Here is a 16,693-nt window from a genome sequence, read left to right as displayed (position 1 = left end):
TCTTATGAGCTGATTCTTTTTAATGAGTCAAAAAGATTCACAAAACAGCCTCAAACCTTTTGTGACGTTAGCGTTTTGAATCAAACTGTTGGCAGACTGTTGGTAGATTAAAAAAATATTGTTAAAATATTAAAATACGTACTGAAGTCAGGGATTAAAGTTCTGTCGCTACGACGGATTTCTGTCAGTTCATAAAGAGAGTCACTTGCTTCATTCCTGAATGATTCAGCCGTTTGAATGAATCAATTGAATGAATGATTCAGTGATAAAATCAGTGACTTGCCGCCACCTGCTGGCAGATTGTTTCATTTTAGCCTATAATTTCAGTTATTTAAATCATATTTCTGTATTCAAAATTTTATATTTAAAACATTAATCTCCACATGAATTTATTAATTTAATTGCACTCATGCTACCTCTGAGCCTCATTAAACGTCTGAAAATGTACCTACAAGCCGCTTTTGTGTTCTTCTGTGCCACCTCTGTAGTAAAAAATAAATTTATTTATAATAATTTTATATGATTGGTATTTGTCTTCTACTTATTATATTGCAGGGGTTAAAGCAACAACAAAAAAAAATCTTTTGACTGAAAATTTTTCTTAGACCAAACACCCAGTTTGAGCCGTTTTTTCTTCTTGTAATTAGGAGCGCTTGTCCTCGTAATTTAAATATTTAGGAGCACCTTCTGATCAATAATCAAACATTCTGATAAAAAAATTAGCCTTCCTAATACAAGCTGACATTTGACTCCTTAAAGTGACTTACAGGAGTATTTTCTCTTTACCTTTGTAATGGCGTCATTTTCATCTGTCAAATTCAAAAATTTACGTTTATAAACTTTTTAAAATGTCTATTTAAAACAATATGTAGAATAAGACAAATAATTTACCAATCATATGAAATTAGTATTAATAATTTAATTTGTACTACAGAGGTGGCACAGAAGAACAAAAAAGTGGCTTTTTTTGGTACATTTTCAGACGTTTAATGAGGCTCAGAGGTAGCATGAGAGCAATTATAAATTCATGTGGAGATTGTTTTAAATAACATTTTGAATACAGAAATATGATTTAAATAACTGAAATTATATGCAAAAAATTCAACTAAATCCACCAGCAGGTGGCGGCAAGTCACTGATTTTATCACTGAATCATTCATTCAATTGATTTGTTCGAACAGCTGAATCATTCAGGAATGAAGCAAGTGACTCTCTTTATGAACTGACGGAAATCCGTCGTAGCGACGGAACTTTAATCCCTGTGAAGTGCTTCTTAACAAACATCTTTATCAAGTGATTCTGTAGTTTGTGATTTGGCTTGTTAATGTTTAATTTTTTTATAGCCTGTAGCCCTGAATACTGCCCGGTGTACGTTTTTAATGACCTTCTCTCATTGTCTCAGATTGAGGATCTCTCTGACGTCACGTTCTCTCAGCTTCACCTTCCGTGTGAGGAGCAGGAGCGCTCTCGCTGGAGTTGGACTGCCAGCAACATCGCAAAGAGAAGGGGCAGCAGGTGGGGCAACACAACTCGAAATGCTTTTCTCTGCCCTTTTTAGGATCAAGTGCAATTTCTCCTGATTAACAACTTTGTAACTGTCTGCGGCTGTCCATTTTGTACTTCATGATGCCAAATGAGTAGCCTGCCAGTTTTAAACATGAGAGAAGAATTGCTATGAAAAAAGACTACAGGCAGTTCGCTTACCTCAACAGTATATTGAGAGCTTATTGAAGCAATAAGCATTACATCGATGTCACCTCGGGTTCCACTGATGGGGTGTTACGTACATTTAGTCCTGGTTCACACTGTCATTTCTAACACCAAACCTAAAGATACAAAACCAAAGGCATGAAGATTTGTGACCCTCTCTGTGAAATCCAGGCTAAAGTCTCAAAATCTAATTATGAGATAACAAGCATCAAAGTTTGATTTCAACCATTGATTTCACTATGATTTCAATCTTTGACATGGTCTTAGTCAGTAATAATGATATCAGTGTTACATTTTCACAGAATGTTCTTTACCTTATGAAGGATGATTTTATATAGAAAATAGTAAATTGCCAAAAAAAGGACTTTAGCTGGGTTTTCACAGACAGGGTTACATATGGTCATAACCCGATTGGGCAACGTTTATGATGTATATTTTGCAACAGATCTTACCAAACATCCAAAATAATGCTGTGTGCAGGGCTAAACACTCGTTGTATGTGTGTACACATGGTGGAATTTTTACAAGCTGAGAACACACCCAAGAATTTATAAAATGTGTAAAGAAGTCAAAACGGTGCCAGGAAATCCTCTGTTCCACCCACAAAGAAAGATCTGCTTCAAGGACATGGCAGTTCCAAATCTGTAATAGGTTTTGGTTAGTTTAGATGTCGTTGGTCTGTGTTGCATTCATATTTCTGTCAAACCACATCTTTTCTTGTTTGGTGTGCACCAAGGTTTGGATGGCAGCGTTTACATTTATTCACCGCACTAATGGAGCAATCGCACTAGAGTTTGTTTTAATCAAATCAAACCTGCCAAGTCTGAACACACATGATGACCAGCGCTAATCTTTGTCTCCACAGGTCATACAAGTCTGTGGACGGACGGACAACCCCCTTGCTGTGTGGCACAAACCCCTCCACACCACAGCCCTCGTCTCCAGACACGGCACATTTCCACATGCTGCATGATTACAACTCGGTGGCATCTCCATCCAGCCCTGTCAGTCCAGAGATGCTGATGCTGTCCGGCCTCCACACGCCCGGCTACAGAGACTCCCAACGACTGCTGTCCAATGAGGACACGCGCTGCTCCACCCCAGATACCTATGAGGAAATGGTAGGCTCCTGATATAGAAGAAGCATGGGTACATTTCCTAGAATTTATGTTGACTAGTGTTTCAGATAAAGCTAGAGGCTTTATTGTACATTCAAATTCACATGTGTTCAGTTGTACTGCAGTACATTTTAGGGATGTAACGATTACCAGTTTGACGATAAATCATGATAAAAATTCCCCACGGTTAGTATTACGGTTTCATATTTTAATTATCATTAAAACCATATTAGATTACCGCGATTTGAACAACTCCCGATAAATAAATACTGTCCAGCATAAAGCACAGTTTTAAGTAACAGTCTCACGTGCGCACAGCGGCAGAGTAGTTTCGTTTTGAGTGAAAGCAGGGCGTAAAAGCTGGGAGGTTTTAAATGAGTGCTAAGGGAATTATACAAATGAATATATGAATTTATTAATTATATGATTGTACCTTTGAAGGTTCTGACTGTCTTCAGAAACGATTTGATGGCATTTTGTTTTCATCTTCGCTCCATGTAATACCTAAACAAAGTGTTCTTAATCGCAATACTGCTTTGTCCACGGAGGTTACTGGAAACAGCTCTAATTCAGCTTTTCCATAAGCGCCACCTGCTGTCAGAGAGTGGATTTACAGAGACTTATATTTACATTCAGCCTGTGTGCAGTTTCTGTCCGGCCAAAAACGGACCAAATTTGCATGCCCTTGATGAAAAACAAGCTTATGTGGATTCTACACATTTAAACAATTCAGATAAGTTATCTAGAATTATTTATGGAGCAGATAAAATACATATAATCATTTATTAATCAATTTTCATTTTGACTTCACTCTTTTCTTTGTTTAAAGGCTGAAATGTGAGGTTTACCTTTTTTATGAAACTTTTTCAAAGCTTTATTTGAACATTTACATTAGATATTTCAACATGCTATTAAAGTCAGTCAGTCAAGTTGTCATTTAAAATCCGAACATCATTGGTAATGTTATCCTTTTAGTGATTATGCAAAAAGTCATTTTATTTGTTGTGTGCTGATTTTTAAATATAAAACTTGGAAGTGATTTATGTGTCTGTATTTTTTGAACATCTCCAGCACATTTTAACAATACCATGATAATACTGATAACCGTGATAATTTTGGTCACTATAATCTGTTTCCTCAGAGGAATGAGGAAACAGACAACCTTTTGGTTATTCTGTGTTCAGATATTTACTTGGTGTGTCTCTGTTTGTCCCTACGGGCTCCCCAGCCGGTACAGCCATGGGAACGCCGGACCTTTCCCCTGGATGTGGATCCACAGCAGGAGAGCGAAATCCTACACAGTCCAGATGGCGAGAGGTCCTGTAGGAACATTCGACGGGTGTCTGGGAGCAGGTCGTCCAAATCGGAGTCTGACGCTGGGCCTTCATCACCTCTCGGCGATGACGGCGCCAAACAAAAACAAACCAATCCACCCAAACCTACTCACCGATGAAGCCTAGACTCTGCCCACCCACCGAACCCCCCGCCCACCAGCTTTCACAAACTCCTGACACAGCAGCATCATTGATGGGAAAAAACAACAACAACAACAAAACGAATGAAAGTCCCTGTTGTTTGATATTCAAACATCAGTAAATTCTTTCACGGTTTTTAGTGAATTGTATGGAGATATATATGAAGACCAGTTTTAATTCAGTCTCGCTTTTGGGTCACTGGAGAAAAAATATGTTTCAAAAATAAAAAGGAAGAAAGAAGCTTGAGAGCTAAACCAAAATAAGAAGCTCTGAAACGTATCGTATATCGCAGAAGAGCACTTCCCCTTAACATGCTGTCGTACTGAGGGGCTCGGCTCGATATTTCCAATATCCCACCTAAAATTACTCATTCAGGTTTGCAGTTTATACTGGAGTGATAAAACGCAAAAACAAAGCCAATGATAATGATTGCAAGAGACTTGCACGAAGGCGCAGAAGCCTGTCTTTGTTCTTTCTGTGTGAAAGCACTTCAAATTCTTTTTCTCTACACATTCCCTGCCTATTATTTTAAACAGACAAACTTGCCCGAGAATTTCATAAATTCCACTTTCTGGTTTCATTTCAGTCCCATGTTCTCGTTAAAACCGTGGTTTGTCTGTGCCCCACTTCTGTCAAAGTGACGGAGAGAGCAGGTGCCAGAAAACGAAACTGCCGTGTCGCTCTCATGCGCCTTTTAAACGCCACCGTTTGATTAGAGCACTTAATTGGTCTCTTGCATGACACGATTGCCAGTGAACTTAAAATCAGCACCTGAATGTGCAGGATGTGCTAACATTTGAGACAAGATGGCTCTTTCTCATGTGGGCTTGCATTAGTGTGAATTTTAAAGCACTTGACGTCGCTGTGCATGATCAGGTTAGTCCAGAAACCGTGCAGTCACTCCAATATAAACTGAAATTTGCTGCCACTTGACTCGGCTTTTCTTCGATTTCGTTCTAACCCTATATAAAAGAGCCCTTCCATTGATTGGTCAGGTCTACACTCGGTTTAATAAAACAATCTGCAGTACCTACACCCATCATCGAATCCCGTAACTTGATGTTCGAGTAATAATGTTTGCTGAAGTGCTTGATAGGAAAGGACATGGCAAATTTTCATTCGTTGGCTCCTCAGTTGCTGGCGGTCACAGCCCCGTTTTTCCATTGTGTAACGATGAGGAACGATTTCTGTTAGTTCCCCAGTCAGTGAGTCACTGCTTGCAACGCCTTCCTGTTATTTTAACTAATACGAATGTACAAGTCTAATAGCGGACACCAGTTACTTAAGATTTTTATAAGTAGCTTCTCTGTATCTGTCGTCACATGTTTCTAGCTATTGTAGCCATTTGTTCTTGTTAAAGGGATGTCATGTAAACCAGAAATCCTTAATATATTCCTTTTATCTCACTGGAGCAAAGAGTGAAAAATTTAAGGGGGTCTGAATACTTTCCGTACCCACTGTACATTTGACATATTTAATGTTAAACCCTTACAAACATATTACAGTTGTTCACACTAATGTTCAAGGTCAGCAGAGAAAGGTTGTGGTTACTAATTATCTGGATAAAATTAACGTGGTAAAATGTAAAATTATCACAAAAACAGTAAAAGGAAGCTTAAAAACACTTTTTTTTCCCCTTCTTTTTTTCCAGGCTGCATATATATAATTGTATTTTTTTAACTGCAAAACTTTTGTTCACTTTAGCTGAAGCAGCCTGGAAAGAAGAGGGGAAAACTGCATTTAATCTACCATAATTGAAACTAAAGCAGCAATATTTGGATGATAGCGGTTTCAAATTTGCATTCTGGAAACAGCTTCCTATTGACCTTACCAGGATGCTTTGAAAGGTACTCAGTTGGAAAGACAGCTATTTAGTCTTTGTACTGCCATCTAGCGGCGATGATGCTGCATTTCGCACATTCACATTCATATACTTTGTTACCAGCTTAATAAAAAAAAAGTTCTTATCTCCGTTAGTGATTTACTCGGTTCCGTCGTCTTGTCACGTGATCTGAACATGAGGCGACCCGCTACATATACATTTAAAAACTGCTTTCGTTAGTCTCCTGCTTACCTTTTCGTCTCATGTCAGTATTCGTGATTTTAAACCGATTTTTCCACAGTCTTGGACTGGTTTTTCACATGTGAAATTTACAAGCGTAAAAAATGACACTGTACCTTTAAGTATATCTAGTGTTTATAACCATGACTGTATAAGATGCGTCCACTGAGTAAATACTCTGAACTTCTGAAGGGAAAAGGAAACCAAAAGAGCAAGCTCAAAGGACACAGGAAGCAGTTTAATACGGACTTTATTTCCAAATTCACGTTTACAGCAAGGAGTATCAGTGTAAACCAATTAATAAAACACATTACGATAAAGACGACACAACTGTCAAGCTAGAAAGAAGAACCGCGAAGTGAAGAGCAGAGGCGGGTAATGAAACGGAGGAGAGAGATAGAGAGACCTCGGAACCGGTTGAAACACAGCTAAAGGGTAGAATTACTTAAAAGGCCTTATCCAGTGCCATTTTGAAACATTTGATCTGATAAGTCTGTTCTTCAGCTTAACCCCACGCGTCTAAATGCTCAGGTTTATGTTAGCAGCATGCTGTACAAAGGACGGCCACAGTGTTGGGTTTCCAGCAATCCTCTAAAGCTTCTCAGGGTCATGTGAGAGAGATACATGTGGCACTAGTTAAGTCCTTTACTGATATTGTGGATTCTGGATGCAAATTATCCCTCTGTTTTACCTATTATTATATTTTTTCCCATTTCTAAATGCAAGATATACATCTAAATGAGTAATGCAGTTTGTGTAGAGGCAGCTCTTCTGTCAAATCAGTGCATTCACTTTCAAATGAGCGTAAAGCTGCAAAGATCTTCTGAACACATTCGTACATCTTTTACATCTTCCACACAATACTATTAGAAAAAAAGATTTTAGCAGGTAGCTTTGTTCCTTCAATCTTCCTCCACTTTTTTTTTTTTTCTTCTTTTCATGTTTTAAGATGAGTTCAATGCTCTAGTAAAGGTCGTTTTCTAAACAGTTGGACAGGGGTGTGGTGACTGGTTACTATATTCAAGACCATGGGTGAAGTCCATTGCATGCTGGGAATGTGCAGCGTGTGAGCGTTGTGGTTTGGTTTGATGACTATATTGCAGGCTTTAGTATTGAGGGGAGCTTGGCTGTGTGTGAAATGTCCTGCTCTGTGCTGCTGTACATGACTCAATCCATCTTGGACCAAAGAGAATCTTTAAAACATAGACAGTCTTCTCGAATGTAGCTGATGGACACCGGGAGGCACTTTTCTATTGTCTGTTCTCAATATGAGATTTCCTGATGTGATGTTAGTTATTTTATTGAGTGCTTTGAATTGAAATCCCCTCATGTCTTTTGCATTGGTCCATACACACATACTTTGGAACAGCATTTTAGACACAGAAGCTGAAATCCATCAATACAGAAGCATCATTACCATACAGATATAAGTTGAAGGAAACAATGAGAGGATGTACCGAGTGATATCTCGAATTGGATGGTGCTTGTGCAGGGCAAACTACTTCAGAGCTCAACAATAAGGATGACAATGTGATCTGGGGCCTGTGTAAGGCAGTCACTGCATCTTATATTTGGTCTCATAAACCTTTTAAAACACAGTTTGTTTTGAAAACGGAAACTTCAAGCGATGTATCAGACGCCGTAAGAATGATGCAATTGTTGTCATTTATTATCAGTAAGGTTTTGCATTATATGTCATTTAGCTGTGTAAAAAAAAAAAAAATCTTTCATGCAGTTTCATTTTTAATAATTTGCATCAAATAGTTGTAAAAAGATCATTTGAAACAAAATGTTGCTAAAACATTTTTTTTCAATAACAAAAGCTATATGTAAAATTTCATAGCTTTCATGGAGTTACATTTCTAATCATTTGCATTAAATAATAAAAATCTAGAATTAAAATGTATATTTTTAGAGACAAAATATGTTGAAATTGAACTGTCCAGATAGCCAAAAATCCTTATTGTTGAGCCCTGTACAAGAGTTTGTTTCAATTTTTATATATTGACATTTGCTTTCTTCTCTATCATCCTCCACTTTTTTTTTTTTTCTTCTTTTCATGTTTTAAGATGAGTTCAATGCTCTAGTAAAGGTCGTTTTCTAAACAGTTGGACAGGGGTGTGGTGACTGGTTACTATATTCAAGACCATGGGTGAAGTCCATTGCATGCTGGGAATGTGCAGCGTGTGAGCGTTGTGGTTTGGTTTGATGACTATATTGCAGGCTTTAGTATTGAGGGGAGCTTGGCTGTGTGTGAAATGTCCTGCTCTGTGCTGCTGTACATGACTCAATCCATCTTGGACCAAAGAGAATCTTTAAAACATAGACAGTCTTCTCGAATGTAGCTGATGGACACCGGGAGGCACTTTTCTATTGTCTGTTCTCAATATGAGATTTCCTGATGTGATGTTAGTTATTTTATTGAGTGCTTTGAATTGAAATCCCCTCATGTCTTTTGCATTGGTCCATACACACATACTTTGGAACAGCATTTTAGACACAGAAGCTGAAATCCATCAATACAGAAGCATCATTACCATACAGATATAAGTTGAAGGAAACAATGAGAGGATGTACCGAGTGATATCTCGAATTGGATGGTGCTTGTGCAGGGCAAACTACTTCAGAGCTCAACAATAAGGATGACAATGTGATCTGGGGCCTGTGTAAGGCAGTCACTGCATCTTATATTTGGTCTCATAAACCTTTTAAAACACAGTTTGTTTTGAAAACGGAAACTTCAAGCGATGTATCAGACGCCGTAAGAATGATGCAATTGTTGTCATTTATTATCAGTAAGGTTTTGCATTATATGTCATTTAGCTGTGTAAAAAAAAAAAAAATCTTTCATGCAGTTTCATTTTTAATAATTTGCATCAAATAGTTGTAAAAAGATCATTTGAAACAAAATGTTGCTAAAACATTTTTTTTCAATAACAAAAGCTATATGTAAAATTTCATAGCTTTCATGGAGTTACATTTCTAATCATTTGCATTAATAAAAATCTAGAATTAAAATGTATTTTTTAGAGACAAAATATGTTGAAATTGAACTGTCCAGATAGCCAAAAATCCTTATTGTTGAGCCCTGTACAAGAGTTTGTTTCAATTTTTATATATTGACATTTGCTTTCTTCTCTATCAAGAGGCAGCAAGCAAGATTTCATTCAACGATGCAACTTCCTGTGCATTTATGAGGACAGATAAGCCTTGGGAATTTGCTGTGGTGATGAATGAGGATGTGCAGTTTAATAAAATTCACAGGTAAAGTCTGGTACCGAAATTTCCAAACTATGATATTAGAATTACAGCATCCTAGACTCATCTGAATAATGAGCTTTACTGTTTTAATTTGGATTGAACACACAATTGAGGTGTTTTGTGAATGTAAAAGCTTTTATTAAACACCAAAGCATGCACTATAGTGCTCGCTGACGCATTTGATTGAAATAATTATATAGCAGGCCTCTATTGTTGTTAAATATGTGTCCGTTACAGCCTGATTGCCTCAAGTTTTACCTAGGAGCGTTTGAAATGTTTCTGTCCTATTAAATTCATAGCCAGTATCATTAATTGCACCCTTCCAAACCATGTAGCATGTCTGCCTTCCCTACTGCTGCATGTCAAAACAGGAGTGCATAAGTTATGGTAAATAAAAACATTCACAATAAGGCAACGAAGCAAATACAGCTTTGAAAGCAAATGTCAGTTGTTTCTTTTAAAAATTGGGGTATTAAGCGAACTAAATCAGGCTACTCAGTGCTGTAAATGACCATTTGGATCAATACACCACCAGCTCCTTTTAAATTGTAGAGTTTTTTTTTTTTTTTTGGATACTAAACCAATAACATCAATACCTGTCTTTCCATGCCAGGAGGCAAAAATTATTTCACAAGCAGACAAGCCGCTGGGACAATCTTTAGTTAGGAAAAATCCGACAAGCCCCTCTTTTGAAAGGACTGAAGGAGATACATTTTTAACTTTTTTTTTTCTTTTTAGAGACAAAATATGTTGAAATTGAACTGTCCAGATAGCCAAAAATCCTTATTGTTGAGCCCTGTACAAGAGTTTGTTTCAATTTTTATATATTGACATTTGCTTTCTTCTCTATCAAGAGGCAGCAAGCAAGATTTCATTCAACGATGCAACTTCCTGTGCATTTATGAGGACAGATAAGCCTTGGGAATTTGCTGTGGTGATGAATGAGGATGTGCAGTTTAATAAAATTCACAGGTAAAGTCTGGTACCGAAATTTCCAAACTATGATATTAGAATTACAGCATCCTAGACTCATCTGAATAATGAGCTTTACTGTTTTAATTTGGATTGAACACACAATTGAGGTGTTTTGTGAATGTAAAAGCTTTTATTAAACACCAAAGCATGCACTATAGTGCTCGCTGACGCATTTGATTGAAATAATTATATAGCAGGCCTCTATTGTTGTTAAATATGTGTCCGTTACAGCCTGATTGCCTCAAGTTTTACCTAGGAGCGTTTGAAATGTTTCTGTCCTATTAAATTCATAGCCAGTATCATTAATTGCACCCTTCCAAACCAAGTAGCATGTCTGCCTTCCCTACTGCTGCATGTCAAAACAGGAGTGCATAAGTTATGGTAAATAAAAACATTCACAATAAGGCAACGAAGCAAATACAGCTTTGAAAGCAAATGTCAGTTGTTTCTTTTAAAAATCGGGGTATTAAACGAACTAAATCAGGCTACTCAGTGCTGTAAATGACCATTTGGATCAATACACCACCAGCTCCTTTTAAATTGTAGCGGTTTTTTTTTTTTTTTTGGATACTAAGCCAATAACATCAATACCTGTCTTTCCATGCCAGGAGGCAAAAATTATTTCACAAGCAGACAAGCCGCTGGGACAATCTTTAGTTAGGAAAAATCCGACAAGCACCTCTTTTGAAAGGACTGAAGGAGATACATTTTTTACTTTTTTTTTTCAATTTGTCAATTGCCAACACGTTTGGGCCGGCAGCTCACAGGCCTAGTTTAACGAGGGAGGCTGACACCTGATCAGCTAGCGTGGACAGTTGCGGGGAGTCGGTCATGTTGATGCTGCCGGAGGAAGACACGTTGCTGAGGCGGCGGGGCGATCCATCCGTGGAAATGTCGGGGGACCGGCACACGATCTCAGCACCGTGGTCGGTGCGCGCTTTGGCTTGCTCTCGGAAATTTAGCTTGTGGCTCTCAATCTGATGGGAGGAAAGGAGGAATTTGGATTAAATTGGATGGACATGAACAATTGTCAGGTTTTGTAAGATAATATGTGCATAAAATAAAATGAAAGGTTGTATGTATTGTTTGGGGTCACTAAGATGTATTTATTTATTATTTATATCACTGAGTTTATTACAAAGGCTGCAATTATTTGATCAAATGCAAACTAAAACAGTATTATTGGAAAATGACATTTGTGAACATTGCATGGGTCAAAATTATAGATTTTTCTTTTATGCCAAAAATCATTAGGATATTAAGTAAAGATCATGTTCCATGAAGATATTTAGTAAATTTCCTACTGTAAATATATGAAAACTTAATTTTTTATTAGTAATATGCATTGCTAAGAACTTAATTTGGACAACTTTAAAGGCGATTTTCTCAATATTTTGATTTTTTTTTGCACCCTCAGATTCCAGATTTTCAGATAGTTGCATCTCGGCCAAATATTGTCCTATCATAACAAACCATACATCAATGAAAAGCTTATTTATTCAGCTTTCAGATGATGTATACATCTCAGTTTCGATAAATTGACCCTTATGACTGGTTTTGTGGTCCAGGGTCACATTTTTTATTTTAATATATTTTGAAATGTAATTTATTCCTGATGCAAATCTGAATTGTCAGCATCATTACTCCAGTCTTCAGTGTCACATAATCCTTCAGAAATCTTTCTATAGGTGTGTTCACGCCATGTCATAATTACCACAATTACGATAAACCAACTTGTAAAAAGCATTCACTTCCTCGTATAACTCGTAATTGCAACTTGTGAACTGGGAGTTTTCTGAAAGCTACGACTTGTACCACCTGACCACCTCAGATTCATTAGGCGCTATGTTTAGTCATTGATAGTGCGATAGTTCTGTGTCTGAGTCCAAGGATGCGAACAGCTCCAAGTACAATGCCACATGTTGTCATTTCGAAATTACAGTAATTACGATATGGCGGGAATGCAGCATAATACGCTGATTTACTGATTATTATCAGTGTGGAAAACAAGTGTGCTTGTTGCAATGTTTTTGTGGAAACCGTGATCTTTTTTTTTTTTTTTGGATTTCTTAATAGAAAATCAAAAAAATAAAAAGCATTTATTTGAAATAGTTTTACAATTACTTGTGATCAATTTAATGTGTCCTTGCTTAAAGTGGTTTTGAATGGTAGTGTGTATTTGTTATAATAATCTGCATATCTGTCCCAGCTTCATTTGCAGAGACAGCTGAAAGTCATGCAGTAAGGCTACGCTCTAGTGGACTTACATGGACAACTAGATGCAATATGGTAAGGTGGGTTTTATAAATATATATATATATATATATATAATAAACCTTCAGTACTAGTCTTCTTGCTTATACTTTTTGCATCCATCCCATTCATTTTAATAAGAATAGTTATATTTGCTCACATAAGTGGGATCAGAAATGTACTAAAATATTTCTTATAAATATAATGCACTATTGAATTGAAATAAGACTTATTACAGTGCTGACAAAATTATTCCTAGCACAGAAGGACATAAAAAACCATGTAATGATGACAAGTCAGTTAAATTGACACTTGATAATTCCAGTGATATACTTACTGAGGCCCTCTGACTTAACCAGCCTGTTCCCTTCAGAGGAGGGAAGGTCAAAGGTCATGTCCACATCATTAGAGTGAACAGCGTCCCCATTAGAGGAAGCATTTGCGGCCTGCGGCTCTGCTTCCTTCCCCTTCTCCCTCTACAGTGTGGACGCCACAGAGTTCACATGGTTATGGGTAAACAAAGCAAAATGGGTTGGGATGCAAATTATGAAACGAGGTTATGAAGGGATAAAAAAAACACTTAAACTAGAGGGAATGCTGGGAGAAGGGGTGAAGCTGTTTCAATACTTAAGAAATATTTCCAAGTAAGAGTGCTGATCTACTCCATCATCATCTTCCTTTGGATAAAATAATAATGCCCATCAATAAGTTAAAGGGGTCATATGATGCGATTTCAATTTTTCCTTTCTCTTTGGAGTGTTACAAGCTCTTGGTGCTGATCAAGACAAGAAGATCTGTAAATTTGCAAAGACTAAAGTCTCAAATCCAAAGAGATATTCTGGTAACACTTTCTATGAAGCCTGTATTTAGAATACATTATAAGGGTATTCTTAAGGCATTATAATGAATGCATAATGCATTATAAAAAAACTTATAATATCATGAATACTCATGAATAATCATAACAACAGTTATAATACATCATAATACTTACGTATTTGTGGTTATAAGTTTAAGAGTATGATTATTTATAACACACAATGAACACCATATTAAATCTACTTCATTTACAGAATAATGGACTGTATCATATCTTGACATTGTTTATTTAAGATCTGCACAGTATCTTACTACAGCTTGTGAGTGTTAGATGTTGAGTGTTATTTGAGTGTTTCCTGTGGCGCTAATGTTAATTAATTGATGTGAGCTTAATACTCCAACTGAAAAAAATGCAATGTTTTATATGGTTACATTTTATTTTGATGGTCCCCTTAATCAATCGACTATAAGCAACTTTGCAACTAACTCTCATTAGAGTATTAGTATGCTCAAGAATGGTAGAATATAGTATGGTAGAATAAGTTGACGTACTTGCAAAGACACTTATAGTCAGTTTATCTGTTGGTTGAGCATCAAAATAAAGTGTTAGCAAATATTTACAGTAGCACATACTAATACTCTAATGACCGCTAGTTGATGTGTAGTTGCAGAGTCACTTATCAACAGCTGGTTAAAGGGTACCATCAAAATAATCAAACTGATATTACAATAAAAATAGTTCAAAGCAAATGTGTCATATTGCACATTCATCTGATCTGATCTTATGGCTGTTTGAGAGCAAAAAATGTTGTTATTATTATTATTACTACTACTTATAAGTGGTCTTTGACCATGTTTTAATTAGAAATGTTAAAAAGCTTATAAATATATTTTTTTGATTTTGACATACTTTTAATAAAGTTAAAAAATTACTGATTAGAAGGTTAGATTCTACTGATTTTTTTGCACAATTACTGATTAGAGCACAAGCGCTCCTAAAAAGAAAAGTATCCGTAGAGCCCTGCTTATAATACGTCACTATCTGGGAAGATTTGCATAACGCCGCCCAAATGTTCACGCAAAGAAAGAAGGCGTAACTTTTATTCTGGCTGTAGTATTGTTGTTGCCGCCGCCGTGTCGTGAAGGCGCTGTGTGTTTCGTTGTGAAAGCGAAACTACTTTGTTTGGTCTTCCAAAAGAGGACGATATCGCATCCTCATGCCTGGAGCTGATCCGTGCTGGTCGCTGAGGAAATATATCAACTTCGCACAGTGGATCACCGGATCGGCTTTCACCGTGGATGAAGCGGAGTCCAGCCCGGGGTCGTCACATGTGGTTGCCGCAGGCATCACAGTGTGTTAAGGGGCGTAACATTTCCGTCACACGCTTGAGGAATTCAGCCAATAACAACGCACTGGATAGCTGGCCAATCAGAGCACACCTCGCTTTTTCAGACCGATGAGCTTTGTCAAAATCGACGTGTTTCAGAAAGACGGGGCATAGAGGAGAAACAATAATGTACAGTATGTGGAAAATAATGTTTTTGTAACCTTAAACCACAAAAACACATTTCATTACACCAAATACACAAAATAATGTTCTTTTTAGCAGCATCATATGACCCCTTTAAGTGCAAAAACTGTTTGATCAGAAGACTAAAGTTCATTTATTTATGTGTTCTGAATCCATAATTATGATGTATCTAGTGCTAGACTAAAAATTATATAAATTTAAATGGCATCCACCATAAAACATTATTCCCAAACAATCATTCCCAACAATCAAGTTGATTCAACCTCACAACTGAGCCAAATTAAAGTGAATGAATTCTGTGAGATTTTTACTGATTTATTAAAAACGTTCATCTGAGATCCAGTTCCATGATTTTACATAAGTTTATTATCTTTCATGTGCTCAGATATAGTTCTCAGATCAGCACTCCTACTCGATTCCTGAATGTTTCTGAATGTGAACGCATGAAAGCAGCACTCAGTCAGCAGTTTTTTGGTCATGTGTGATAAAAAAGGGACACAGGAGCAGAAGATCGCTGAATGGAAGAATAGTTAGCACTAAGCAAGGGAGCACCAGAAAATGCTGTGATCTTAAAAATGTGCTCAGTAGAGAGAGGAGATGAAGGAGAGCAAGACACCCAGCTTCTATCATCCAGTAAATCCTGTGCTGTATGTTGATTTCATTTATTACATATATAAAATCAACCTAATTCATTCATTTAATATATAATTATATGTAATTCATTAGAACTTATAGGAATAAATGTAATACCCAGCCCCCATTCACATTCATTAAATGAGAAGAGGAGTCAAAACATTCTGCTAAACGTCTTCTTTTGTGTTCCATGGAAGACATAAAGTCATGCAGGTTTCGAACAACATGAAAAACATCAATTTTGAGCAAGTTTTGGATGAAATAAACATTTAAATAAATAGTTAATGGGCCACAGGATAATAACATTTGCTCTAGATTAGGAGCAGAACAGTCGATCTTAAAGGCAACTCAAAGAAGTCGGCAAAAATATGTGCAAAAAAAGTACACTGAAGTCTGCCAAGCAGGAGAAAGCATGCTGACCATAGCAAGATCTAACATGAAGGAAACTTTCAAGTGAGTATTGCAGATGAGTAGATAAAAACAGTCAAAATGCGTCATGAAACACATTATGTTGTCTTATGCATTTGTATTATTGTTGTTGTGAATTAGCTTCATCCAAATGACAAATAATTCAGCACAGTATTGCACATTTGTGACTTATTAGAGACTCGTTGTGTTTAATGAAGTCAAGAACATACCTTCCTCTGTCCGCCCCTAGGAACATGTCCAATGTTCTCCAGAGATCCAACCTTTGACTGGCCTTTGAAATCCAACTTCTCAGATTTGATCTCCACATTTCCACCTCCTAAAATACAGACGAATGTGGACAACTTCTGTTTAAATCAAACCTTTCCCAATTGTTTTCAGTGCACTGAACGTGAAGGTAAAGGGTAGGGATGGCACTTCTAATCTATT

General features: G+C 36.9%; 2 protein-coding genes and 1 long non-coding RNA gene across 18 annotated transcripts in view; 1 reads left to right on the top strand and 2 right to left on the bottom strand.

Moving 5' to 3' along the window:
* LOC107585062 (KAT8 regulatory NSL complex subunit 1-like) overlaps positions 1-5,713 on the top strand; it is a 58,742-nt gene extending 53,029 nt beyond the window's left edge. For all 4 annotated transcript variants that reach the window (XM_016271921.1, XM_016271920.1, XM_016271918.1 and 1 more), the window contains 3 exons: positions 1,403-1,515; positions 2,576-2,831; positions 4,048-5,713. In XM_016271921.1, the coding sequence (XP_016127407.1) occupies positions 1,403-1,515; positions 2,576-2,831; positions 4,048-4,281 (603 nt within the window). In that variant the 3' untranslated portion in view covers positions 4,282-5,713. The remainder of the gene's footprint in view (positions 1-1,402; positions 1,516-2,575; positions 2,832-4,047) is intronic.
* An 885-nt stretch (positions 5,714-6,598) lies between these two features.
* Positions 6,599-9,362, bottom strand: LOC107585063 (uncharacterized). Its single transcript, XR_001609212.1, has 2 exons — positions 8,403-9,362; positions 6,599-7,295 (listed from the first exon to the last, which is right to left on the bottom strand). It is a non-coding gene; the product is annotated as an uncharacterized lncRNA (long non-coding RNA).
* Positions 9,363-10,418: 1,056 nt separating this feature from the next.
* maptb (microtubule-associated protein tau b) overlaps positions 10,419-16,693 on the bottom strand; it is a 50,065-nt gene continuing 43,790 nt past the window's right edge. For 12 of the 13 annotated variants that reach the window (XM_016271916.1, XM_016271911.1, XM_016271917.1 and 9 more), the window contains 2 exons: positions 16,477-16,583; positions 10,419-11,578 (listed from right to left, as the gene is read on the bottom strand). In XM_016271916.1, coding sequence (XP_016127402.1) covers positions 11,363-11,578; positions 16,477-16,583 — 323 coding nt within the window. In that variant the 3' untranslated portion in view covers positions 10,419-11,362. Of the gene's footprint in view, positions 11,579-13,191; positions 13,331-16,476; positions 16,584-16,693 lie in introns of all 13 variants that reach the window. The other variant, XM_016271912.1, reaches the window with a different exon arrangement.

Source organism: Sinocyclocheilus grahami, unplaced genomic scaffold (genome assembly GCF_001515645.1).
Source record: "Sinocyclocheilus grahami isolate Dianchi unplaced genomic scaffold, SAMN03320097.WGS_v1.1 scaffold66.1, whole genome shotgun sequence".
NCBI classification, from domain to species: domain Eukaryota; kingdom Metazoa; phylum Chordata; class Actinopteri; order Cypriniformes; family Cyprinidae; genus Sinocyclocheilus; species Sinocyclocheilus grahami.
This window is presented reverse-complemented; position numbering and strand designations above follow the sequence as displayed.